Source organism: Balaenoptera musculus, chromosome 5 (assembly GCF_009873245.2).
Source record: "Balaenoptera musculus isolate JJ_BM4_2016_0621 chromosome 5, mBalMus1.pri.v3, whole genome shotgun sequence".
Lineage (NCBI taxonomy): Eukaryota > Metazoa > Chordata > Mammalia > Artiodactyla > Balaenopteridae > Balaenoptera > Balaenoptera musculus.
This window is the reverse complement of record NC_045789.1, coordinates 135,807,184-135,834,894: the sequence shown is the minus strand read 5'-3', so window position 1 is coordinate 135,834,894 and position 27,711 is coordinate 135,807,184. Positions and strand designations below refer to the sequence as shown.

The window sequence follows — 27,711 nt, the reverse complement described above, 5'->3', positions numbered from 1 at the left end:
CCCATAATCTAAAGGAAGAGGATTTTGAACTCCTCACTGGTTTTTAACTGTTGAGATTATACATTATCTCTGGATAGAAACTATCCAACAAGTAAAGAAGAAGATTAAATAGAACCAAAATGAGGAAAAGAAAGACAGTATGAGAAACAGGTAAGATAGCCAAGGGAAAAAAAAAAAAAAAAGACAGAGAAGGGATGTGAAATAGGATGAAAAGGGCTAAAAACTGTAGAGAACATTAAAGAATGAGTGAATGCTGAGTATAATCAAGCTATCAAAAAATAGTACAATATCCACTCTGTGTTGCTTTGTTCCACTACAAATTCTACAGAAATCTACATTTATTCAAATGCCATACTATTGGTGAGATGTCATTGGAAAAGATTTATATTTACAGAACTCTGTCTCTACCACCCTTCATTAATTATATAAATGTACTAATTACATATCTGTGATATTACCGGGCAAGTATAATGCTTACTAGATAATTGTGCTACTCTACTCCTAGACTGAGTATTGAGACAAGACTATTCTCCGTAGACTGGGGTGGAGGTAGGGAACAACACTATATTTATCAGAAGGGCACTGAACATCTGGGTCCTATATTCACCTTCTCTCATCACAGAGGCAATAACAATTTACCCTCAATGGAATTCGGATATGCCATATCTGTCCAACATGCTTCTGCCAGTACAGTAAATTGTGGTTTCACCAACACATTTTCTGGCCGAGGAAATTATTTAATAGCATTAAAAACAAAACAAAACAAACAAACAAAACCAAGTCAAGCCATAAACGGTGTCTATAGGATTTACCTTGTACTAGTATGTAAAGCACTAGCCATTATTCTTAAGGACGTATGCCAGAAATCAACATATGACAGCATCACTCTAAGAGCTCTAGATATCAAGAGACAGAGGAGAAAACAAGGGCCCTCATAAGTATGCCTTTCTCACATTTGTAAATATTCTGCTTCTTATTCCCATGACTCTATGCTCTACTGAGTTAGAATCTGTGGTATACAGGGGAGAAATGGTTACCAGGGAAAGGTAGAGGACTGGAAACTGAAACTGCCACCCAGGTACATCAAGCTTTTCATTCCTCAAGAGGTACAGACTGAAATGAGGATCACTGTATTGACCAGGATAATTTACTCCAGGCAGATATGGCTGTTATTATTATAAAATAGAAACAAAAGGATATTGGGAAGTGGAATCAAGCATCTGACAAGCATTACACTGACTGAAATCAAGTATCTGATTTGGAAAGAAAAAAGAGAGGAATGAATTCTGTCTGCAGTTCTCATAAATGAAAACATACGCCCCCAAAGGAGATGTGGGTCTCTTGTCCCCGCATGCTCCTGTGTGCCTCGCACAGGGAAGATTTTGTCAAGCTAAATCTAAACGATAAAATATAGGTACATAACCAAAATAAAGCTAACTGCATTTCTACATTTACATATATACAGTGCAGTAGAGGGGGATATAAACAAAAGCATGTAAATAGGGATGATGTTCTACAATCAGTGCTTCAAGATTTAAAAAAAAAGTCAAAACTACCCTTGAAAATCCCTGAAGTTGCTGAGACAGACACATAGATATAGATATGAATATATAATATCACTAGTTCGCATTATATGTATGAAAACCACACATTTAAGTACCAAAATCGCAATCACTGTAGCAAGATAGTCACACTCTGAGAGGCACAAGAACTGAGACGGCAGTCATACCTCCCCCACCTCAAACTCAGGTGGGGTCCTATGTCCACTGAGAGAAGTACTGAATGGAATTGCCAGCATCATGCATACTCTTTTCTGTCTCTGTCTTGAAAAAAAAGTACATCCAGTCAAGATCTGAATTTACCTAAGTTAAATAGATATAGAAAGGGACTGCACTGTGTTGACGGGCCATTTGCAAGGGCATTTTTTTAACATGCAATTTTAAAATTTATAAACTGGCCTGAACTCTAATCCAAGTGTTAAAATATGTTGTATAGGAGTGTATCTCCCTATACTCCCAGCACAGCGACACAAAGTCTAACACCGTACACTAGCTTAAGACGGAAGTTTAAAAATAAACACTATACAGACAGAGTGCTAAAGACTTATTACCCTTATAAGGAACATGTGTGTGCATAGAAGGAAAAAAATCCAGTTGAGATGAACACCGGCCAAAGGCACGGAGGAACATAGGATGGATGGTACACGAGAAAACTCATAAATACCAACTACCAACTACTGCCTCATGATAACCTGGATAAACAAGCAATACAGATTCCACCAAGCTTTCAGATTTATACTCAGTTAATTCAATATTAAACTCACTAACTAAACCTCTTCCTATTTTCCTTCTCTCCTTCTTCACTGGAATAACTGCTAATTTGACAATGCTTTTAATTTACTTAAATTATCCTGAACTGGTGAACTGAATTTATCATTTACTACCTGGGAGAATGATGAAATATAACCCCCCTCCCCAAAAAAGGCAACTACAGATTACAGACCCAGAATTGGCAGGCAGTTTTTTGAATAGCCTACAGCGTCCCTCCTGATTATGAGGGCTTGGTGTAATCTGGCCTTGCCACCTCACTGCAATATGGGTGAGTGTGGATGCTATCAGATGGGGGCATCTTGGAGGCAGTTATCCTGGGAAGAGAAAGGTGTTATGTGCCTAACAGGTAAGAACAGCATATACTGAAGAGCAGTCCATGAAGTTGGGTGCCTTCCACTAGGCTCCTTTCCAATAAAGCAGTCAGAAGCACTTTCTGTAGGCATTATTTTGTTGTGAGACTACAACCCTCTAGCTACAAATGATTAGACTACAACTTGACATCTGGCCCAAAAGCAGCCATTATAGGTGAAACACAAAGAAAATGGAATAGTGTATAAGGAGACCTGGTACAAGAATTCTGCTCTGTGGGGTACTCCTTATTAGACACTGACTAAATCCAAACAGATCCCCTCTTTAAGAACTATAATGCGAGACGTAAAGAGCTACAAGAAAAAAGTCATTAAGTAAAGTTGTGGGACAGAGAGAAAGCAAGTGGAAAGAAGGACAGTGGCAGGCAGTCAGTGATGGTGGTAAAAGTGGTAGCAAGAAAAGAAGCTGAGGCATAAAGATGAAAAGCCCCTAAAGTTGGTATTATCCCCGAGTAACTCTGTAGTTTTCCATGGGGCCTAAAAGGTCAATTTTCGGTGCTTCTTCACATCCCTGTATATTCTTCCAGTAAGCTCCCAACAACAATAAAAAGGCAGTATCTTTGTTCTTAGAAAGCACACAATTATTTGTAAATACAGCTTTGTGAAATCCAAGCTACGTTTATCTATGCTTCTTAAATAGTAATATTGCCACGAGATATTACTGTCCATCTGCTCTGATAGAATTCTAAAAATATTTTCCAACTCTATTCGGTAGGTATTATAATTTTCCTTAGTTATAAAGCAATCAATGATTTTGAATTTTTAGTTACTAGTAAGGCTAAACTGAACTCTAGGGCAATATGCTTACTATATTGCTTTAACATAGTAAATCATGCAATTATCTGCACGTGGAGTAGGAGGGTGTCAAGGGCCAGAAGAAAAGTGCGTATGTATGTTACTGATGAAAATGATTCACAGGACAACGAATGCCTTGGTTTCAGCTTAATAGTTAAAAATGGCAGATAAGATTTTGGCTTGGGGAAAATATTTGAGGACTTTTAAGATATTAGGTACAAATAGTAAATATAATAAAGAAATACTGTAAACTGACAACATGAGTGAGAGAGAGACATACAGAATTCACTTTTTAACGAGCTCAATTTAGGCTAGATATAAAAAGTTCAATGTTACCACTTACAACAGACACTACATTCTTTACACATATATTTTCTCTAGTCCTAACATTTCTGCCTAGTAGGGATTTTTCCAAGTCCCATTTTATATTTGAGAAAACCATCAGAGAAGTTAGACAAAATGTCCAAGATACACAATGAAGTGTAAGAGCTAATATGTGGTCCCAGATCAGAATGACTCAAAAGCCAAAACTTTCCAATATACCATACTAGATTACTCTGGATCAGAATCATTATTTCAAGTTTTAAATGTGAGATACAATCAGAAAAAAAGAGAGAGAGAAGAAAAGGAAGGAAGGAAGGAAGGAAGGGAAAGCAAGCTAAAAATTAAAGTGATTTTTTTACTCTAAAATCTATAATCAAATTGGCTGAATAAGACCGTATAAAATGACAATAGGTGGTCATGAAATTTCACTCAATTGTGCCAAACACTATTCTTAAGTACCTTGGCCAGCTTCTCGGGAATAAGTTCTTCTTTTGGACCTCCAATTTCCTCATCATCATCGTCCTTCTTCTTTTTCTGATTTCTCTGCTGCTTTTCTTTTTCTGCATTTTTTTTCTCTTCCTCTATCTGGGCTTTCTTTTGAGCTCTTCTTTGTTTATTACGTAGCTTCTTTAGCTCTTTGTCAGACATGTTTGCTGTAAGCAGCAAGTGTTAATAAAATTATCAGTGTGTTAATCAGATTAGAAGTGATCAATTACTATGTAATATCCCATATAAACGCCCACTACAAATCTTCCCTGTTACACACGTTCATGTGCCTATGCGTACCTTTTAGTAGCACCACCCTTGTTAAAGAACACTGACCTCCTCAAAAAACTTGTGAGACCCGGTGGAGCCCTACTGTGGCGACCACAGCAAAGCTCAAAAGCACATGAGCTCCTCCAGCAACAGTAAAGCGCCTGCAATTCTAGGAATGTGACCAGCTGCTCCATAACTCTATGGCACTGCCCCATGCCTTCTTAGTTATGCCTTCTCTAATCTTGTCAAACGGTGCTGCCACTGTGCCTCACATATTCTGCTTGTCAGAATACTTTGTTTATACATCTATTTCTCTTTTAGACCGTGAGTTCCTTGGTGGAAGAGACCTTGCTTTACTCGTAATCTTTGTATTGTCAGGGCCTAGCAGCATACCAAAACACAGAGAAAACACTCAAATATTTGTTGAAGGAATAATGAATAACTACACAGTAAATTTAAAATTTGACATTAAAAATTAACAATATCCCTTGAGGTACAACTATAGAATGTTTCAAAGAAAGACTGGAGATCACTGATAAACAAGCCATAATAAAGTGGAAAATCTGTACTGTTTAGACTTAAAGCAATAAATCTGAAAGCTACATGTACAATCAGTATTTATTTGGAAAATACTTGTCAATAATGAGAAATGAAAAAACTCATTCTAAAATATACCACCACTGTGGTGATTTTTAAATATGCCCACAAATTCTTCCCTTCAAAAAGTGGAGCCTATTTCCCTTTCCCTTAAATGTGGGCTATACTTAGTGACTCACTTCTCACTAATAGAATGTACTAGAAATGAAAGTGTATGACATCCAAGATTAGGACATAAAAGCACTGTGGATTCCTCCTTGCTTTCCCTTGGAGCACTCAGAGGAAGCCAGCTGTCATGTTGTGAAGAAACTCAAACCACCTTATGTAGAGACCCGTGTGGCCAAGAGCAGTCCTCTGGCCATGCCATCTTGGAAGCAGATTCTCCAATCCTTCAGGTGCCTTGGCTGACATCTCGACTTCAACCTCCTGAGAGACCCTAAGTCTTTCCAATCATACAGCTAAGTGACTTTTGAATTCCTGGCCCCCAGTACCTCTGGGAAATAAATGTTTGTTGTTTAAATCTGCTAAGCAATTTGTTATGTAGCGATAGACAACCAACATATTTTGGTCCCTGGAAGTGCGATGCTGCTGCAATAAAACCCTACAATGTGGGGAGTGGCTCTGGGACCAGAGAGCGGCCAAAGGTGAGAAGACTTGGAAAAGAGAATTAACGGAAGCTTAAGAGCCTTAGACTATTAATAGATATCTAGATTTTGAAGAGGCTGCAAGTGAGGGCTAAAGTGAAGTGAGGAACACTTATAATCACATAGAGGCAGACAGCTTAGCAACACTTGTAAAATGCATCAAGTGAACTGGATGATCCCGTTAGGTGGATTTCTAAGCCCCAAAACATGGGGGGGTGGGGGGAGGGTGGAGAAGAGGTTTGAAGATGGCACCTGATTCTTCTTGCTGCTTCTAGCAAAAATGCAAGAGAAAGAAACTAAAGGAAGGAGCAGGGACTTGAGGGTTTTGAAAATTCTCAACCTCTCCAGAAATGGCTGCTGAGCAAAGATCAAACGCAGGGCACTGCCAGGAAAACATGTCAAAAGGGAGAGCAGAGAATTTGGCTTTAAAATCTTTTGTTAAGACTCAGAATTCAGAAAAATGGTGCCTTAGTTACTAGTCAAACAAAGGCTCTCTTAAAAATTTTAAGGGTGTGATCCACAGATCCTCTCAATCACACAACAGACCTTCTAAGAAACTTAGAAGTTCTGTTCTCTCAGCAAAATCTCAAAGTAGACAAAGATACTTGTGCATGTGGATTTCAATGAGATTCACAAAAGATCCATGAAGTTTAAAAGAGAATTATAACGGTAGAAACACAGAAACTTGGACTGAAAGGAACATAGTATAAAATGAAAAGAGGTCTTCAGACACCCCACCCCCAAGTTTTGGAAGCAGATTAAGACACTACTTAGCTGCAGACAAATGCTAACTTTCAAGAAAAAAGAAGGATTCAGAAGGTAGAACCAGGAACCCAGAGGGCAGAGCCAAGATCCATAAAGAATTATTCCTAGGTCTCGAGTCCTCATCAAAGAACTGCTAACCTGGACCCAACTGGACTTGAGAATTGACATGAACCAGTAACTCCAATGTGCCTCCCGTTCCCCACTCACCACCCCTTTGTGTCTACAGTGTGTGCCTAACCTCTCTCTCACCACTTTATACTGGTTCACAGGATTTCCTATCAAGAACTCTGCTTGAAGAGCTACACTAAAGAACCATATTCAAAAAACCTCATTCACAAGATAACAATCTGGACTTTGAGCTAATGCTGTAATGGGATGAGACTTATGGAGGCCTTGAGAGGGGCAAGTATATTTTGCATGTAAGAATGTAAATAATTTGTGTCCAGAATGCAGAACATGGCAGTTAAAAATATGTCCACAAATTCTTTGATTTCTCCTTCCCACTCAAGTATAGGTTGTACCTGGTGACCCACTCGACCAATTAAAATGTAAAGGAAGTGGCAGGGTGTTATGTCAAGAGAAGAGAACAGTAAAGGTGTTATGGCTTCCTCCTGGCTCTCTAGCGTGGCCATGTCTTGAGGAACTCAAGACACCCTCTGGAGAGACTAAGGAATTAAGGCCTCCTGCCAAGAGCCACGCGAGTAAGCCATCCGGGAAATGGACCCTCCAGCCCCAGCCAAGCCTTCCGATGACTACAGCTCCAGCCAATATCCTAGCTACCACTTCCTAAGAGACCCTGATCCTGAACCACCTAGATGCTTCTGAATTCCTGACCTATGGAAATGGTTGGTTCCAGATGCTAAATTTGGGGGTAATTTATTATGCAGCAAGAGATAAAAACAAATATATACCTGTTTCTCTTTTTCCTGGTAAAGAATTCCTTACTACTAGAAAAGAAAATTTCAAACAAGAACTAAAAATTACATCCTACATTACAACACAAGACTGCGTGAGTGGCCACATAAATTCTGGCCTTTTAATGATGTGTGAAATAATTGCTACCACTTGCATCCTTACTGCAAGACTAGATACAATACACACATTATTTTATTTAACAATCTCACAACCTCATAATATTATTTTATGTATCAGAAAACTGAGTTTTCAGAAGAAAAATAATGACTCAGAGTGATAGTAAAAGGCAGAGCAAGGATGTAAATCCACTTCACTTTGCCTCCAAAGTCTAAGCTCTCTCTTTCCACTATGCTACACCAGGGGTCAGCAAACTTTTTCTTCAACAGGCGAGATACTAAATATTTTTCGCTTTGCAAGCCACAGGTCTCTGTTGCAACTAAACTCAGCTGTCATAGCACAAAAACAGCAACAGACAGTATGTAAATGAATGGGCTTAGCTAGGTCCCAATAAAACTTCATGTACCAAAAGAAACTGCAGTATGGATTTGGCCCATAGGCTAGTTTGTGACCCTATTCTGTAATACCTGTCACTGCCTTAAGAGGACTCAACTCAGTTCACAATAATTGCCATACCAAGATAGAGAAAGGAATCCACATAGGAAATTAATATAGACATTAAGAGTCCAAATCCTGCTTCACATAATTTAGCACTAATTATCTGGATAGGCACTGTCTCAAGTTTACATAAATTACCTAGTACTTGTGTGAACTTAATAGAGACTCAAAATTTTAGCTTAGGAGGAGCCAAAGGAAAATTCTACTACACTAGAATATTGCATTATCTTTTTTTTTTTTAAACTGAAGAGAGGGGTTGTTTATTTATTTATTTATTTATGACTGTGTTGGGTCTTCATTTCTGTGCGAGGGCTTTCTCTAGTTGTGGCAAGCGGGGGCCACTCTTCATCGTGGTGCGTGGGCCTCTCACTATCGTGGTCTCTCTTGTTGCGGAGCACAGGCTCCAGACACGCAGGCTCAGTAATTGTGGCTCACGGGCCCAGCTGCTCCGCGGCATGTGGGATCTTCCCAGACCAGGGCTCGAACCCGTGTCCCCTGCATTGGCAGGCGGATTCTCAACCACTGTGCCACCAGGGAAGCCCACATTATCTTTTTTTTTTTTTTTTTTTTAGAAATACTGTCCTAATTCCTTTTTTTTTTTTATAGCTACTTTTATTTTTATTTATTTATTTATTTTTGGCTGTGCTGGGTCTTCGGTTCGCGCGAGGGCTTTCTCTAGCTGCGGCAAGCGGGGGCCACTCTTCATCGCGGTGCGGGGACTGCTCTTCATCGCGGTGCGCGGGCCTCTCACTGTCGCGGCCCCTCCCGTCGCGGGGCACAGGCTCCAGACGCGCAGGCTCAGCAGCTGTGGCCCACGGGCCCAGTTGCTCCGCAGCATGTGGGATCCTCCCAGACCAGGGCCCGAACCCGTGTCCCCTGCATTAGCAGGCAGACTCTCAACCACTGCGCCACCAGGGAAGCCCCACACATTATCTTTTTTTAAAAAATTTGGGTTTGGGTATATGTGAACATATGCAGGTATATGTGTATACACAGAAAATAACATCTGAATCTAGACTACTCTACCCAGCCAAACTAACATACACATAAGAAGGCAAAATAAAAGAAATCTGGCCATATGAAGACTCTTAAGTTTACTGGAAGGGTAAAAACATGAGAAGCAAAAGATAACTTCTCAAGCAAATAAAGGGTACCTACAAGATCTTTGCTATAAATATCAAGCTTTTTGGTGAACCATTAGAAGCACTGTGTCTAAAAAAAAAGGCAGCAAGCAAACTACTGTTCCTATTAATCAGCACTATTTCAGCAACCCTAACCAATGCAATAAGGCATGGGGGAAAAAAAGAGGTATAAATACTTAAACTGCTTACAGATTAATATAACGGCCTACATAGAAAAATTTTTTAAATCAACTGAAAAATCTACTAAACCTAATATCAACGTTCAATAAGGATACCAACATACAAAAGCTGTAACAATATTCATTTGGAATACTGTAATGGGAAAGGGGGACATGTAAGGAAAATGCAAAGAGTAAATCTGCTAAAGTTATAACACAACAATTACACTAAAAAGTAAATAGGAGATATATGCATTCTAGTATGCGAAGACTCAATGTTGTTTAAGATCTCCTGATCCCCAAACAGTAATCTATATGTTAAATGCAATTCGAATTAAAACTCCAAAAGAAACTTTCTGGAAGATCAATTAACTCTACAGTTCTTACATAAGCAAAAATTAACATAAACCAAGAAAAATCGAAAGACATAGTGTTAGATTAAGAAGAGAAAAACGGATAAGCAGAGAAACCCGTATACTGATGTCAATACAACATAGTTTTACTGTGTCTTTATAGTAAGTTTTAATATATATGAGAACAAGACACCATGCCCACAACCCACCAAAGTATTTTCTCAGAGCTTACTTCAGGATAAAAGTGGCATTTTAAAAGAGTGGGGAATATGGACAACCTATTTAATAAGTACTATTTAGGAGTCAGCAGTCTTTTATGTGGGGATAAAAAAAGCTACCCTCCACCTCACATCACATATAAAAATTATCTCCAGATGATTAAACAGCCAAATGTAAAAATAACAAAGCCAATATTATAAGAAAACATAGAAGATATTTATAAATATATTTTACATTTTGAAGGAGAAAAGCCTTTCTAAGCAAGACCCAGAAGCCATAAAAGACTAAAAAACTTTGATTTCAGAAAAATTAAAGCTTTTACATAAAGAAAGACACCCACTGTAAATAAAGGTTAAGACCTAAGTGACAGGAAGAAAATATTTGCAACACATAAATAAGGATTACAGTCCTGAGTATGTACAGAACTCCTACGAACCAAGAAGTTTCAAAATAAAACGGGCAAAAGATATGAACAGGCAATTCACATAAGAAACCTAAAGGCCACATGAAAACGTACGCAGGTGTTCCACTCTTAAAAATCTAGGAATTATAAATTAGATGTTCTCCCCAAAGTAACAAAAATGTAAAGGATGGACAATTTTCAGTGTTAGCAATAAAATAAAATATCAGTACGCTGTTGGTGGTAATAAAAACCTTTTATGGAAGGCAATTTTATACATTTCTCATACTCTCTGACCTAGCAATTTCCACTTCTAACAATCCATAATAAAATATGTGCATAATGATGACCTACAGGACATTTACTGTAACACTGTAAGGGGTTGGGGGGGACCCACATGGATTCCCACATAGCCATTAAAATGACTGATGATGATATTAGCTGTGCCCAGACATGGAACAATACTATAAAAAGAAGGGGAAAAAGTATAAATTTCAGAACACTATGAATCATATCATCCCATTTATGGGCTACAAAAATAAAACGAACAAAACCACCACAAGAACTACCCTGAAAGGTGTGTGTAGAGCATGTGTGCACATAAAGCTCTGAAAATGGTAATTGTGCACAAAGGAAATTGAACATTTCATAGGGATAGCCCTTTGAAAGAAGATAGCCTGTGGGTAGGAGAAAAGGGAAAGGGGATTTTCACGTTTGCTAGTTATTTTTCTAAGTTGTTTCAACTTTGTATGTTAAGAGTTAATTGTGCATTATTTGCATAATTTGAAGAAGAGGTGGAAGGCAGGAAGAGTGAACAGGAAGGTAAACAGGGACTTCCCTGGGGGCGTAGTGGTTAAGAATCCGCCTGCCAACGCAGGAGACACGGGTTCGAGCCCTGGTCCGGGAAGATCCCACATGCCGCGGAGCAACTAGGCCCGTGAGCCACAATTACTGAGCCCGCGCTCTAGAGCCCGCGAGCCACAACTAATGAGCCCGCGTGCCACCACTACTGAAGCTCATGTGCCTAGCGCCCGTGCTCCACAACAAGAGAAGCCACCGCAATGAGGAGCCCATGCACCGCACGGAAGAGTAGCCCCCGCTCACCGCAACGAGAGAAAGCCAGCGCGCAGCAACCAAGACCCAACGCAGCCATAAATAAATAAATAAATAAGTTTATTTATTTATTTAAAAAAAGGAAGGTAAACAAAAGAAGCCAGAGGATCACTGCTCTCAGCTTCAATTATAAATTGTCCTGTAGATTCTCATTGGCATCTTCTTGCCAGTTGAAGAAGCGACGACAGATAGATTCAAGTGAAATCTGTATAAGGGTTTCTATATGTGACCTTAGAAAGTTCTAAATTGTTCTCAGGCAACAGGAAATATAATTTAACAACAAATTAACAGAAAGATCCAAAGGTCTTTAGCAGGAGGAAGTATCGAAAGTAACCAACATAACCTCAGGAGAGGCATAAGCTCAGGACTGAAGAAAAAAATCTGACACAGTTTTTATGTCCCAACTCCTGTAACATTTTTGCCATGAAAATGTCACAAAATATTTGGATGAACAATTAATTTTTTATCTTTCTACATTCCTAGGTCACTTTTATGCTGAGATCCTTTCCCAAATAATTAACTAAGGAAGGACTTCTCCTACACATCCTGACATCTTGCTATAAAAATGGCATGTTAAAACTGGTCAAATGGTAAATCATTGAGCAATTTTACTGGCTTAATTCTAAGCTGGGTTTTAATGTTCAAGCAATATTTACCTTTTAGTAGGTTAATTATTCATTATTACTAAAAGGAGAAATAACTAGATATACTGACGGCCAACACTAATGTGGAGTTCCAACACTAATATAAAATTAGTATAGTATTGTACTTAACAATTTATAGTATTGGGTAAACCAGATATTAAATGTAAAGTTCATGAAATTCAACTCCTTAAAAGCTAATGATCAGTTACAAATTAAATTCTTGCTTAACTTTTGAAAGACTAAAGTAAACGGTATTTTTCTTTTGCTGCTTAGAAAAATTCACAAAACAGTCATCACCATTTTTTAAAGCATGTATAACATCGTCCCACAAGGTGCTTAATAAAAAGCTCAGGAAATGGACTTCCCTAGTGGCTAAGTGCTTAAGAATCCGCCTGCCAATGCAGGGGACACGGGTTCGAGCCCTGGTCCAGGAAGATCCCACATGCCGCGGAGCAACTAAGATCCCACGTGTGCGCCACAACTACTGAGCCTGCGCTCTAGAGCCCGTGAGCCACAACTATGAAGCCCACGCGCCTACAGCCCGTGCTCCACAACAAGAGAAGCCACCGCTATGAGAAGCCCGCGCACCTCAACGAAGAGTAGTCCCCGCTCGCTGCAACTAGAGAAAGCCTGCGTGCAACAAAGACCCAACGCAGCCCAAAAAAAAAAAAAAAAAAAAAAAAAAAAAGCTCGGGAAAAATCTACATTACACAAAAACATAAGTACACACATACATACCACAGAAACAATAAGAACTCTTTATTATACCTGTATCAGCTTCACGTTCTTTATTCTCATCTGTAAGGGGGTTGTCGTGAAGCTTCAAATAGATCTCTATAGCAATTCTTGCTGCCTTGAAGTAAAATGGATGCTGTCGAAGTACATCTTCTAGTTTTAATAAGTCCACATATGATCTAAGGGTAATCTTCCTCATACAGTATGTATGAAAGTCAAACTGGTCATCAGTGATTTCTATAAAATGCTAACAAAATTATCTTTTTTATTACAGTGAAGTATAGCAATAGCAAAGAAACTACAAAAATGAAAGCCTTGGAATTACTTGTTTCCTAGGCATGAAAAAAATCAGTAAAATTTTAGAATATTAAAAATGACAATAATTCAATTTAAATACTTTGCATATCAAATAAGCAAATATAATTGGCCATCACCTAGCATAGTATAATGGCATACATAAGGCACTGAATTACTTGTTGAATGAAAGGAAACACAATGCTTTAAAATATATATATTTATTCCTTCCTTAATCATACTTAAGTAAAGCTATCAGGACAAATCCAACAGAATTTATTAGCATACATAATAGTGCAGTACAGTAGATTTACATGTTAAACATTCAGTCTTTATATTTAGAACAATTTGCAAAGGATTTTAATACTGCAGTATATGGTAATTTTTCTGAGAATACAAATCTGAATTCTATGCAATGAAATGCTGGTATGTGGGAGAGAAATCAATCAGTGAGTAAGTCAAGCAACCAGAAGCTAACACATTTCAACTAAGCTCTGGGGTTCTCGACTTAATAACAGAACAAGCATGAAATTATATAAATTATTTTTATATATGAAAATCACAAAAAATGAAAGCCAGCTACTAGTGATAGAAATGACTCAGAAGTGAAAAGGACTAAGAAAAGAATAAATTTATCATAACATGAGGCATTACATAGGTTACAGAAATACTGTGAAAAGGCTTCAAAGCTTATAAATAATATTTATCAGGGCATAAGGCACCACCAATCAACAGCTTTCTGGGATAGCTTAATGAGCTTTGTATGTATTAATGAAGAAGCAGAAACATTCAGAAATCAATGAAAACACAGCCAAGATACAAACTTTCCCTTAAGTTTCTTACAAGAATTCCGGCAGGAAGAGTAGACAATGGGGAAGTCTGCTTAATATAGTCTATATTATCTCCATTATAAAATTTGAAAAATATGAACACTGGTTTTTAGAAATCACTTACTATACATTATAAGGTGAGAGAAAAGAAAAAACTATAGGATTACCTCAAAACTTTCAATGTGTAACAAAATGAAATGAGAAACTTTTATGTATGTGGTACTTACTCTCTCAATCTCATGACATTTCTTAAGTGCTTCACCAAATTTATTCATTGCCTTATAAGCTTGGGCACATTCTGTCTGGAACCACATGCACTGCATTTCATTTAAATTCTCAACCGCTGATGTTCCTTCCTATATGAAAAGCACACATACTCAAAGACAATTTCTTATCAAATACATTATTCCACCATAGGATTTAAGAAGGAAAGATGGTCAACTGGTTTGAATTCTTTCAAAATAATTTTCTAATTTTTTAAACCATTCTCAGGGTAAGAGGGAATAGTTAATATGTGAAAGAAATTAGAATTGTATTTCTAACCACTAAAAAAATATACATATATAGCCTTGTAAATGATTAATCAGAAGGTCTACATAATTGGGGATGGAAAGTAACATAAGAAACAGAACAGTAACACACGGCAGATGTTCAATTAATATTAGTTCCCTTCGCCCTTAAAAATTTCAATTGAACATACATCAATATAAATCAGAGTTTAAAAACCCACTGCACAACCATATTAAAAAAATGATGTTTTATACTAATATTGATTTCAGTTTTTTCTGATAAGGCAACTTAATTAAAATCCTGTCTTGATATTAAAAATATCAGATGTAAACTTTGAAAAATAAACAAGGTATACAAGTATGAACTATTTATTCACAAGCAAGAAAACTAGCTGTACAAACCCTTGTAAACTTCGAGCACATTTCTTCAGCCTCTTTTATCAGATTGGCTTTTAGCATGTATTTTGCACACTTGGAGTTGATAAATCTGTCTGCTGTGTCCAAGGCCTGGGCCTCATCCATCCACCTCGCAGCTTCTTTAATATTCCCAGCATGCTAATAATAACAGGGTACAAAAGCAAAATAAACCAGTCAGAGTATGCTAATTTTACTATGCAAGTAATTAGTTTCCTGTTCATAAATAACTAAAACACAAATGGAAGAAACAGTAATCTTCTGTCTCTTACGACCCTAATCAATGTAGATGCATACATTCTACAGAATGCATACATTCTAACTTATCAGAAATATAAGTTCTGATACCTTTCTGGCGATGTAGAATATAAGCTCTCTGATAGTAAAGATTTGTTTAAAAAATTTTGTCTACTGTTATAACCTCATTGACTACACACTACAACAGTGCCTGGCACATAGTGAATGCTCAAAAATAATTGTTGAATCAAAGAATAAATAATAATCAAAATCTTTAAGCCAGAACAACATAATTTAATGTAAAGGTCATAAAAGGCAAAAGGATGGTCAAATCTCTACTCCACAAGAACCATGGAAACATTACATTAGGACCACTGGTGGACAATGAGCCTCATTCTACTTCGTCTAACTAGTCCATTCGGCAAGGTCACAAAACTAATGAGCCTTACTTGGCTTTAAAAAAGTGCTTTTAAAACATTACTTGGGGGACTTCCTGGTGGTGCAGTGGTTAAGAATCCAACTGCCCATGCAGGGGACACGGGTTCGAGCCCTGGTCTGGGAAGATCCCACATGCCGCGGAGCAACTAAGCCTGTGTGCCACAACTACCGAGCCTGCGCTCTAGAGCCCACGAGCCACAACTACTGAGCCCGCGCGCCTAGAGCCCGTGCTCCGCAGCAAGAGAAGCCACCGCACCGCAATGAAGAGTAGCCCCCACTCGCCGCAGCTAGAGAAAGCCTGCGCACAGCAACGAAGACCCAACGCAGCCAAAAATAAATAAAAAAATTAATTTCAAAAAAATTACTTAATTTCATAATTTTTTGGTAAATGAATTATTGGTTTACAATCTCTTCCCCAAGAGCTTTTATTACTAAATTGTATTTGTATTAAGATAGTAAAGCAGTAACTTTATTTTAAGATGATTTTTCTCAAGCAAGACCCAGAAGTTGAAGAGGCAAAGAGGTAATATGTAGAATTCATAGTAGACATCTTCAGTTTCATTTTAAGATTACCAGATACTGATATATATGAGCTTACTGAAATGTTAATAGAAACAAACATTTCGCAGCAAATGTAATTATTTTTTATTATCTATAGCCTTGCTACTTAAAACCAAGAAAATAACCAGATACGTGTATGAACAACCATATATATGAATGACCATATGTATATATGTATACTTGTGTTTGTACATCAACTGATATAGATGGGTGAGCAAATGAGCATGACCACGACAAGTCTCAAAGTAATCAGACTGAGAAATGTACTATATCTGTTGCTCCATGTTTTGCGAGCTATCAAATACGCCATTTCTCTTACCGCATTCAGACTCTATAGCATGTGTTTTCTTAATTTGTGTCTCACTGCGTCGTTAAGAAAAGAGGAGAAAAGATTTTTACCTTATAGATTTTAGCTTTCACAAGAAAGAGTTCTATCAACGTGGGTGTACTTTCAATAGCGGTATTTATGTACCCCAGAGCAACAGACGGCTGCCCAGTCCTGTCGTAGTGCTGTGCCAAGTAGTACTGGACCCAAAGTAACGTGGTCGGCGGTTCTTCCTTCCCATCGTCTTTGAAAAGTGGGGGGGCGGGGGAGGAAAGAAAGCAAGCTTAGTCATTAGAGATATTAGTAACAGACTAGCCACCTCAAAGTGGCTCTATCTTTATTAACAAGGGAAGCAGCTCAAACCATGTGATTTATGCATCTGGTTATGCAACTAGCTCTAACCCTACAAAATCTTTGGAAGGGACCACGCTTTCTGCTCTGTATCATTATAGCTCCTAGCACAATGTCCTGCATAGTAATAACTTCATATAGTAAACATGGCAGATGAATGAGATCAAAGCTATAACAAATTGCCTAAAAAGAAAACTGAGGGGAGCGAGGGGGAGGGGAGGGTTGGGGGTGGAGGGAGAAGACATGACAAGCTGTACTAGAACTATGAGTATACTGGTCAGGATGTTATGTATGAGGGTAAAAAAAAAAAAAATAAAGAGAAAATTTCCATTAATGTGATGGTAAAAAAAGAAAAAGAAAAAAGAAAGGCATGACTGCTTAATTGGGTTTCTAGCTAATGTACCAAACTATACATAAATATACTTGTGATGTGGTTATTTTGAATTTTGGTGATTATAAGATTCTTAATATATTTTAATATTATTCTGAATATGCAACAATGCATAATTTAGGTTAAATAAAAATTATACCCAGAAAATGAGATGAGTAAAAATACTTATTCTGTATTTTAGTTCATAATTTTATTTTTTATATACTCACAAGAAAGTGTGTAAGTTAAATATACAACCCACACATTAAAAAATGATTTTTTAATACAAATTTCTAAAATCTAAGAACTGTTATTTGCTTTCAAAGAAAGCAACAGAGTGCTTATTTTTATCCTAGTAGAAGTAGGATGGCTCAGTGGACAAACAATAGGAGTGGAACTCACCAACTCCCGTTCTGATAGATCTGCAACTAAAGTGCTGCATATTCTTGGGCATGTCATTGAACCTCTTCCACATTTGTAAAATATGTAGGAAAATGCTGATAATCAAAGGAACATCATGATGATTAACCAATGAAACCATGGTAACGCCTTCTAAAAAGTACTATTTAAATTCATCTGAGACCTAGAAACAGTGATCAACTCAATAGCAATAAGCACCCCAGGTCCCATACTGGGCTTTCCCACTGTAGGAAACAGGGCTCCTTGGGAAAAACAACTGATTACATGTCTGCTGTGGGCAGTATACAAGATGAGCTAGAATATTTTGTCATACCAAACTGCAAGGAAGCTATCAATTACTATCCTAGTATGTGAAGGCTTGAACCATTTGAAACTACAAATATGTTTAAAGTCATGAATTCATAATAATACCTTTAAAACATGTATTGGCCATCTTTGAAGAATGCTACTAAACCAATTCATTATTTTGAAAACTGGTAAAGAACAAAAAAGTAGGCTAGGTAGGGGAGAAAAAGCAGCATTTATCTTGCTTTTTCTATACAAACTGAAATACTGCATAAGCAGATAACAGATAGTGTCTCTTTTTAAGATAATAAAAAATGAATGGTAGAATATCACTAGCTTATAATTCTTAACAGTTCTTAACATATGAAACAAATACTTCATGCCTCCTGATCAAAGAACACACCACCATCTTGAAATAATCTTGCTCATCCCTTTGTCTTTAAAACAAAAAGGAAAAAAAAAAAATCAAATCAAATCTCATCAAACCTGCAGTCAGACCTTTCCATTAGAAGTTTCTGTAATGATGGAAATGTTCTGGATCTGCCCTGTCTAATAGGGTAGGCATTAGATTTGCATTAGCTATTGAGCAGCACTTGAAATGTGGCTAGTGTAACTAATTAAATTTTTTATTTAACTAAAAAAATTTTAATAGCCCCATGTGGCTAATGGCTACCATACTAGACAGCACAACTCTGCATCCAACTACCAATTTATAACAAATCCAGAGGACAGAGAAATAACATGTTAAGCAACACCATATGGGTATATTCAGCAAAATCTATACTATAGAAAAACTCAAGGAAAAAAAACTAACTTCTTTAATAAATAAATTGCAGGAAGAGGAGAAGATAGAGGGAAAACCTACAGATTTATAAAAAAGGGTTAAGAGACATATCAAACAAACTCAAAGTATAGATTTCGCCTGTATCTTCATTCAAACAAACTTCAAAAACAAAGAGAAAAAATGCTATTTCCAAGATACCTGGAAATGTAAGCATGGACTTTTTTCTTTGATATTAAGAAAGTATTAATGTTCAAGTATGGTGATGCTATTATGGTTATAATCTTTAGAATACTGAAATATTCATGGATGAAATGATGTGATGTTTGGGATCTGTCTTAGAATAACATGGGAGTAAGGGAAGTAGGTAAGAATACAGATGAAATAAGTTTGGCCATGAGGTAAAAACTACTGAAGTTGAGTGGCGGGTAAATGGAGTGTCATCATACTATTACATCTAGTTTTGCAGGTGTTTTAAATTTTACATAAAATTTTCTTCAATAAGCTACTGTTATTATCTTCTTACCAATGTACATTTCACATAATGTGTACATTAATGCACCTTCATCTTAAAGGGAAAAAAAGTTTAAATATACTAAGCTTACTGACTAAATAATGAACAATACTGACCTTCTGGTCAAGAATTTCACAACATATTAAGTTTTTTAAGATTTTTTTAAAACATAAAACTTGAGCACTTACCACTGGGGTTAAATAACCGGCAGCTTTTTAGAGATGTTTCATAACCTACTACTAATTCTTCTATGATTGCCACCTAGAGTACAAACACACAAGCACACTTTAATAAAAATAAATAAATATATAGTTACTATGCTTGTGCAAAATGTGTTATTTACTACTAGAGGGCTAAATAAACATTCCGATTCCCCCCTCCACCTATCTCTCTCTCTCTCTCTCCCCCTCTCATACACACACACAAACCTTTTTATAAATCTCTTAACCTATGGATAAAAATTTAAAACCATACATTTATGAAGGTGTGTTTTAAGGCAAAACTTTCCAAAAAACTTACTGGCAACTCCTTTCCCTGCTATAAAATAAAGCATCAAGCTGAACTAGAAATCGGGAGAAGGTTGGACAGAAAGAGGTAATGTTAGGGATGATTTTTATCTTGGTTCATTTTTACCTCAATTCACATAAATAACACTCACAGTTAACATTTGCACTTCAGGAATCAAGAATTAAATACTGTGTAAAAAGAGAAATTCCGCAAGCATACGACAGCATCCACTCTCAATTTCATCACCAAGGGGAAAGCATCAGTAGAACAGAAGCAGGGCGCCAAGGGTGGGTTTCTGAGATCCAGGAGAGTGAGTGGCCGTCCCAGTTCTGGTCTCTCCTGAGTCATGACTGTACTACTTACTCCTGGCTTCGTAAGAGATCTGTGAATACTTTTAATTTATTAATTCCCTTCTTTGCTTAATCCATCTATAATGAATTTGTTACTACAGAAGCTCTCTTAAATGACCTCAACTTAACTGACTCAACAGGTTAACACCAGCTCTCTCCATCACCTCAGAAAATTGTGAGGACTGAACGGCCACAGCTAGGTTATTCTGGTGCACCCATGTTCTTCTCCCACAAGGTGAGCTACATGCCTACTAAGAGGTTTATTTTCCCAAACCTGTTTGAATTAGTTGCATTCATTATCATCACTGCAGAATTTAATTCAATATTATGTAAACTTAAGAAATGAGAACAAAAAGAAAGAACTGCTTCTATTAAGTCGAATACCATGGAAAGACTCAAAGATAAATTAGACATTTTTTACCAATTTAGGTTTAAAAAGACAACCATAAAGAGAAAAGTCATAACAATATATATGATTCTACAATCGAGATTGCTTCACAAGCATCACGTTCTCACTGTATCAAAACTAGAAGTAAAATACCATATTCTATCAATGTGATTTAATCAAGGGGGAAGAAAGGTGAAACAGTCATCAATAAAGCCCACCATATCTTGGACCTCTCAACAAAAGACTGGCAGATAAGCGCCTTTTATATGCTTTAGGTTTAAATGTTTATTTAGCACGTTTAATCTGTCCCACCTTTAAGGTGTTTTTTTTTTAAACCCAGCCAACATGTCTGATGCCACTGTACTTATAAACAAAATAATCTAAATTAAGATTAAAACACCCTTGGGACTTCCCTGGTGGTCCAGTGGTTAAGAATCCATGCTTCCACTGCAGGGGGCATGGGTTCGATCCCTGGTTGGGGAACCAAGATATCGCATGCCATGCAGTGCGGCCAAAGAAAAAAAGATTAAACACCCTTTAACGAGCGTTTTGAATATTGTAATACACAGCTGAAAGAGTAAGCTAACTTACTGGGACAGCAAACAAACTCCTCTGACAGAATATTTTTTCTACCAAATAAAAAGGAGAAAGATTACTAAGCTTCAACTTAGTTCAAAAAAAAAAAAAAAAAATCACTTCTGGCTTTCACCATGAGCAGGAATTAGAGAAAATATTGAAGAAATCACTACCTTACCAAATTTTCATCCCTGTACCGACTCATTAAAAAGTACACATCAGAAACAAAAGACAGAACAAATAAGCAGTAATTTATTCAGCTAAAGAGAGCAGAGGATGAGAAGGAAATAAGAGGCACAGAAGCATTTAAACTGCAAGCTAGGAAGACTGTTAGCAGATTCACAATGTGTACACTAAGTGCACAGGTAGCCAAGATCAATTATTCCAAATACTGAGCAAAGAAATGATAGTCAAAACACAAAACCAAACCAAACCATTGTATTTTGCTTTACCTTTTCTTTATCTTTGTATAGAGACCTCAAAGTATTGAAGACTGGTGGACAACCCTTGCTGAAGTTCATCCTTAGGAACTTATCCAAACATTCTTTAAATTTCTCACCTTGGAAGAAAAAACTCCTGTTGACTTACATGTACCCAGACAACTCTAAAAATGCATACATTAAAATCTTAACATGCATACTCATATATTTAAAACCAAGGAAAGATACTGTATATCATAACACCATTTTCATTCCTTCACAGTTATTCTCACTTACCAGATAAGAAGTTTAATGGCAGTCTTCTTGGCACCAATCCCCTGGGATACTTAGTCCAGGCCTCCTCATAAATTTTTAGTCGTTCTAACATATTAGCTGCAAACCAAAAAAATTTTTTTTTCATATGTAATTAAAACATATATTTTTCTAGAAAATTACAAATTTCTGAAAATATATAAAAATTACCATATTAAACAGAAAATTTGAACATGGGAAAAATTATTCATAATCTAACCACCTAAATATATCAACAATCATTTTAGAATACTTCTAATATTTTCATATTTTAACCTATAATCATATAAAATACATAATTTTCCTTATCCTGCTCTGCTTTAGGTGGCCTTTCAAAATCTGCCTGCTCTACTGTAGTTCCAAGAAAGGCTCGGTTATTATGTTTCCACCTATGGCTTCTCTAGTATTCTCTTCAGCCTCTCCTCTAACTCCTCTCCTTTGATTTATCTTGGAGCTTCTGGATTTATCCTCTATCTTCCATTTCTCCGTATTTCTTTTATATTTTCTTTTACTCTCAGGTAAGAACTTTCCTTGTTCAATCTTTCACTTCACTAATTTTCCTCAGCTGTGGCCCCTCTTATATTTAATCTATTAAGATTTTCATGTCACATCAAGAAGTAGGTTTTTCATTTCCCAGATTCCTAACAGGCACTTTCTCTTAACTATGCATATTTCATTGCCTCTCTTCATCTTAGGCTTCTCTATGATCTCTACTCTCCCTTTGGCTGGCACTGACGATTACCTTTCCAATGCTGGTGTTACTACAGAGGATGACATTCTTTGTACAAGGTTTCTCTCACATTTATACCAGGAATAGTACCAGGAATAGTTCACTATCAGTCTTGTGGGAAACTTCGCTTCAAATTAGATCATCCTGGCTAAAGACTCTGCCTTTTTGTAGATGACACATTTCTGGGCTTGTCCTCACAAGTAGGTCCTATTCATGGGAGAGAATGGTTGGGGAGAAGAGTGTCTCTGGACCAAGTTTACCTGAATCCTTCTTCCCACATAGGAAACAGTGCTTCCCTTTCAGCTTGGCAACATTCACTTGCCCCTGGCAGGCCACTCTGCTATAGCCACAGGTTATCACAGAAGTGTCTCTTTTGGGGAGACATCTCCATTTCTACATTTCCCTTTCATGTTTCTGATGCTGCTATGCATTTGTAAATTTTTCAAACTTGTTTCTAAAATTCTTTTCACAACTCTTTCTTTGAATTTGTAGTAGAAGAGAGGTTTCAGAAAACGCTTAGTCTACCATATTAAATGGAAGTTCACAAATGTACTTCTATATTCAGATTTTGAACCAATTCTTTTTTTTAATTAGTTTTTCTCCTGGTAACCTTTCTCTTTTTAAAATATTTATTTATTTATTTAGGCTGTGCCAGGTCTTAGTTGAGGCACACGGGATCTTCGTTGAGGCATGTTTAGTTGTGGCATGCGGACTTCTTAGTTGTGGCATGCATATAGCATCTAGTTCCCCGAACAGGGATTGAACCTGGGCCCCCTGCATTGGGAGTGCAGAGTCTTACCCACTGGACCAGCAAGGAAGTCCCTGAACCAATTCTTAACCAGTTCTTCTAGTTATGATTTTCACTGAGTTAACACAATATATATTAACAAAAGAAGCAATTAAAACTTAGAGAGTAAGTTTTAACCAATGCTACCTGGCTTGAGTGCCTTTTCCAAGCCTTTGTAATAGGCCCAGTTTTCAGGATTTCTCTCTTGTAATCCTCTGTAAACATCAGCTGCATCTCCCAAACGACATAATTGCAACAGAAGTTCCCCTGATAAAAAACAAATTAAATTAAGTTATCTTCTGGTTGTAACTTTAAGTTTTCCTCAAACTTTCTCTTAAAACCTCTTCAATATTGGGAAGTGGGTAGATTTGGTATCCTCCTGAGTTCTCAATTCCCTTCAACAAGACTATTTACCATGTTACTTTATTGTCCCTCCTTTTTGCAAGTTCATGTGTAGAAATGTCATCCTCTTCACATCCTCAATTTATTCAGGTATTTTTCTAACTCCAGGCTATTCTCTCAAGGTCACTGAACACAGTCACCAAGCCATCATCTACTACTACTCAAGTATTCCTGACAACATATGGACAATTTCAAAATCCAAATTAATGCCCCAATCCAATACCCTAACCTTATGATGCCCTAATCAACTAGGAAACGATTGTGCTCTAGCAGCCCATAAGCATGGCCACATTGTCTCTCTTTCCACTACTGTTTTTTCTCTCTTCCAACTACCAAATATGCATCTTGCTTTAAGCTTAACTATCTTGACTTTCTTCTTCTTGTCTCACTAATCCTACCCTCCAACCCTAGAGGAAAACCGTTCCCTTTTCTTCACGCCTTTCAGCAACCTGTAGGCTCACTGCTTATCTTCTCCGGGTTGCATGACCAATCTCATCCCTGAATGACATTAGCAGCCCCAAATATGAAAACTCATCTCAAAACCTAGGCTCCCTCATTTACCAGTTTTAAGGCCTAGGGTCACCCCGATTGCTTGCTTGCTGTACACCTTCTCATAAAAGAAGTCAGCAGATGAATGGACTGAGGCACTGGTTTCACTAGACATATATGAGCTCCAAACTCAAACAGGCCTCAAACACTGCTCAGGAATCCTTTTCCCTACCTTAATGGGCTCCCATTCACCAAAGGTATTATTTTCAAACCAGGACTTCACCCTTGCACCCTTTCTATTATCAGATAATAAAAATGAACACTTACTGAAAGTGAAAGTGACTTTCAAATGTTTCACTTGCATTACTTAATTCAATTCTCAAAGCTCTATGAGATAGGTTACTATTATTTGTGTCATTTTAAAGCAGAGAACATAAGTAAACTTGTCAAGGGTCTTTCAGATAGTTAACTGTTAAGAGTCAGGATTTGAACCCAAGCAATTTGGCTAAATGAGCCCATATTCTTCATGTTTATACCCTCAGTGGTTCTCAACCAGGTGCATTTTTGCCATCCATGAGACATTTAGCAATATCTGGAGACATTTTTGGTGTCACAGTAAGGGGAGCAGGTGCTATGGTATCTGATAGGTAGAAGCTACGAATGCTGCTAAACATTACACAACATACAGGAGACTTCCACCTCCAACACCTCGGTCCCAAAATGTCAACAGCACCAAAGTTAACGGTCAGCTCTACACTAACCAAAAGCCTCCTTCACCAAAAACATAAATAATATTTTGCAACTTTTCTCCCCTACGCTACACCCATCCACATTTCCTTCCCTTAATCTTCATCCACCTTTCCCTTGTAGAAGAAACTGATGGTATAAGAATTAACAATGAAACTTTCTGCCTAACTATGCCCACTCACCCACGCCAGGAAATTCCTAAATTATCCTGACTACACCCACAACAACTCAGTGCCTTTTATTACTGGAATATCCAACGATTGATGATCTACTCTTAGTTCCCTCTATTCTCTTTATATACCCTGTCCCCAATACCTGATTCACTGGAGATATCAAAACATATTTTGTGGAACGAACTGATGGCTCTGTTTCCTATTTCACTGAGAAAATGGAAGCAACGAGAAGAGAACTCCCAAATACACACTACATCGACACACCTACTTGCCCATACACTCTACCATCTCTCATTACTGTGGATGAACTATTCATTTTGCTATCTAAGCCCAACCTTTCAACTTTTCCACTAGATCACATCCCCTCTACTGTACTGCATATTCTGTCTCATTATCCAGTGAGCATAAGCAAATGCTGTAAAATCTTCTTTTGGTCCTATAACCCATTCCATACACCACTACCCTATAGGTGCTTCCTATACAGCAAATCCACTTGTATGCATCATTTATGCATGCTATCTTCAATTCCTCTACTTAAATCTCGTTTAAATCTACTTGATTTGTTTGGGCTTTTACTACCCTCCTTCCAAATGTTCAGAACGTTTTTCTGTTAAGGTCATCAGTAACTTCCAAATTGCTAAATCCGTGGGTCAATTCTGAGTCCTCAGCTTGAGCTGTCATTCTTCCTCACTAATAAAGTTATAAAAATAATAAAACAAAACAATGTACTTAAGAGTATTTTGAACAATGTCACATATTTCCGTAAAGAAACTGAGGCTCAAGTCTTGCCCCTCATCATTTAGCTGGTTAGTAGCCAATGAAGGAACTCAAACTAGTTTTTTCAACCTCATGATCTTTCCAAGAAGTCAGAAACCTCCTCCTTTATAACTAACAGACTGCTAAGGGATGATCAACTCAAGTGCGAGAGGGCTGTCTTGGACCTACAGCTCACAAATGAGCTCCAGGCGCCTGAGACTTCCATTCTTTTCTTGCCAGCAGCACTATCCTCTGCTGAAAAGTTCATCAAGCAAATGGTGGCTATACCAACTCTGCACACAGATACCACACTTTCTAGTATTCAACTTCAAGGGAAGCCAAAGAAATCTGAAACCAACAAACTTCAGTCGCCTGGTCTCACAAAGGTAAAGGAATATTTCAGATGGCAATTCTTAGAAAATACTCATATTCTCAATTACTTGTTATTTTTCTTTCACTTTCCATAATCAGTTCCTCAACTTTTAAAACTACAAAGACTCCTTCTTCTCAACCCTCTAATAAACGGCAGAACTGGAGATCTTTATTTAAGGATCTACCCATCCTCCTACCCTAATCCACACATATAAACCCGAATCTCTGGTTTCAATTCAAGTTCTGTGTTCAGAGAGACATTCAGATAAACCATAAAGAACCCTAGGAATGTCCCAGAAGCACTTTAGTAAAGACTGATTTATCAATATATATTACTGACAATAAAGAAATGTGTTGTACACATTCAGTTTCGCCAATAAGCAGTTTCTAAGAAAAATCCTCTGTCTTATAAAATTGAGCATTGCCTCCAGTGTCTTAATCAACTCTAAGTATCTTTGATCTGAAAATACTGTAAAGAGAAAATATTGTACTGAGTCACTTCATTCAATGATTTATTGTTCACATTTTTTTCCTATAACAATATCCATTGTTGAATGCTGTATTTTCCCACATTACAAATTATTCAAAGTGCATGAGTAAGAAATAGATTTTGACATCAACTCACGAAGTTGTGTTATATGCAAACTATCAGTAGCACTAGATTTTTCAGTTTTGCTCTTTGTCATAATTAAATACCGGAATAAATTACACTCTTTAAAAAAAAATACCTTTGGTTTCTTCTACAGCAAGTTTATCACAAATCTGCTTTTCATAGGTACAAAGATGTTCCAGAGCTTCTCTATAGAGACCTGCTTCCCGAAGAACTTGATTCTGATATAAAAGGAGTTCACTATATTCATAATCCACTTTATCAGGGGATGTCTATATATGGATATAAGGAATACTAACAGTAAGAATTTTGTTTTCATATTAGAAAATTGTTCACACACTCAAATACATACAAGAAGTCAAAGGATAATATATGATGGACAAAATTCATTTTTTAAAAATTCCTAAATATCTTTCTAGGGAGCAACTAAGTAAATAATGTCAGTATTAACTTATAACCCACTGAATAAAATAATCCATTAAGTCCTTACATATAATAAATAAATAGGGGAGAAAGGAAAGCTCTTACTTAAGAATAGAATATCAAATAAATCTAGAAGGAACAAGACAGAAAAATCACCCTTTTGAAACTATCATAGGAACAGTAGATTCAGGCAAGAATCATAATCAATGAATGCTAAAACTAGGTGTTGAAAAGTTTGATGAAGAACAGACTATTCATAAAGTCTTCAATTGTTTATTAATACAAAGAGGAAAAAATAACAAGTTTATAGTGAAGAAACCTGGCAAGACACCACACCTTAAACCAAGTAATCAAATGGAACAGACACCACGTGACTCAATGTGGTGAACTAAGAAGGGCTTGAAATCACTTCTGTAGTTCCTGCCAAAATGCATAACATGTCTAATAATGAGGAAACATCAAGTAAAT

At 37.1% G+C, this 27,711-nt stretch overlaps 1 protein-coding gene across 2 annotated transcripts in view; it reads right to left on the bottom strand.

Moving 5' to 3' along the window:
• Positions 1 to 27,711, bottom strand: part of NAA15 (N-alpha-acetyltransferase 15, NatA auxiliary subunit) — a 77,382-nt gene that overhangs the window by 13,347 nt on the left and 36,324 nt on the right. For both annotated transcript variants that reach the window (XM_036852924.1, XM_036852925.1), the window contains exons 6-15: positions 26,939 to 27,092; positions 23,419 to 23,538; positions 21,740 to 21,835; positions 21,476 to 21,582; positions 19,391 to 19,463; positions 16,556 to 16,725; positions 14,909 to 15,061; positions 14,225 to 14,353; positions 12,907 to 13,120; positions 4,277 to 4,470 (exon numbers count right to left, since the gene is read on the bottom strand). In XM_036852924.1, coding sequence (XP_036708819.1) covers positions 4,277 to 4,470; positions 12,907 to 13,120; positions 14,225 to 14,353; positions 14,909 to 15,061; positions 16,556 to 16,725; positions 19,391 to 19,463; positions 21,476 to 21,582; positions 21,740 to 21,835; positions 23,419 to 23,538; positions 26,939 to 27,092 — 1,410 coding nt within the window. The remainder of the gene's footprint in view (positions 1 to 4,276; positions 4,471 to 12,906; positions 13,121 to 14,224; positions 14,354 to 14,908; positions 15,062 to 16,555; positions 16,726 to 19,390; positions 19,464 to 21,475; positions 21,583 to 21,739; positions 21,836 to 23,418; positions 23,539 to 26,938; positions 27,093 to 27,711) is intronic.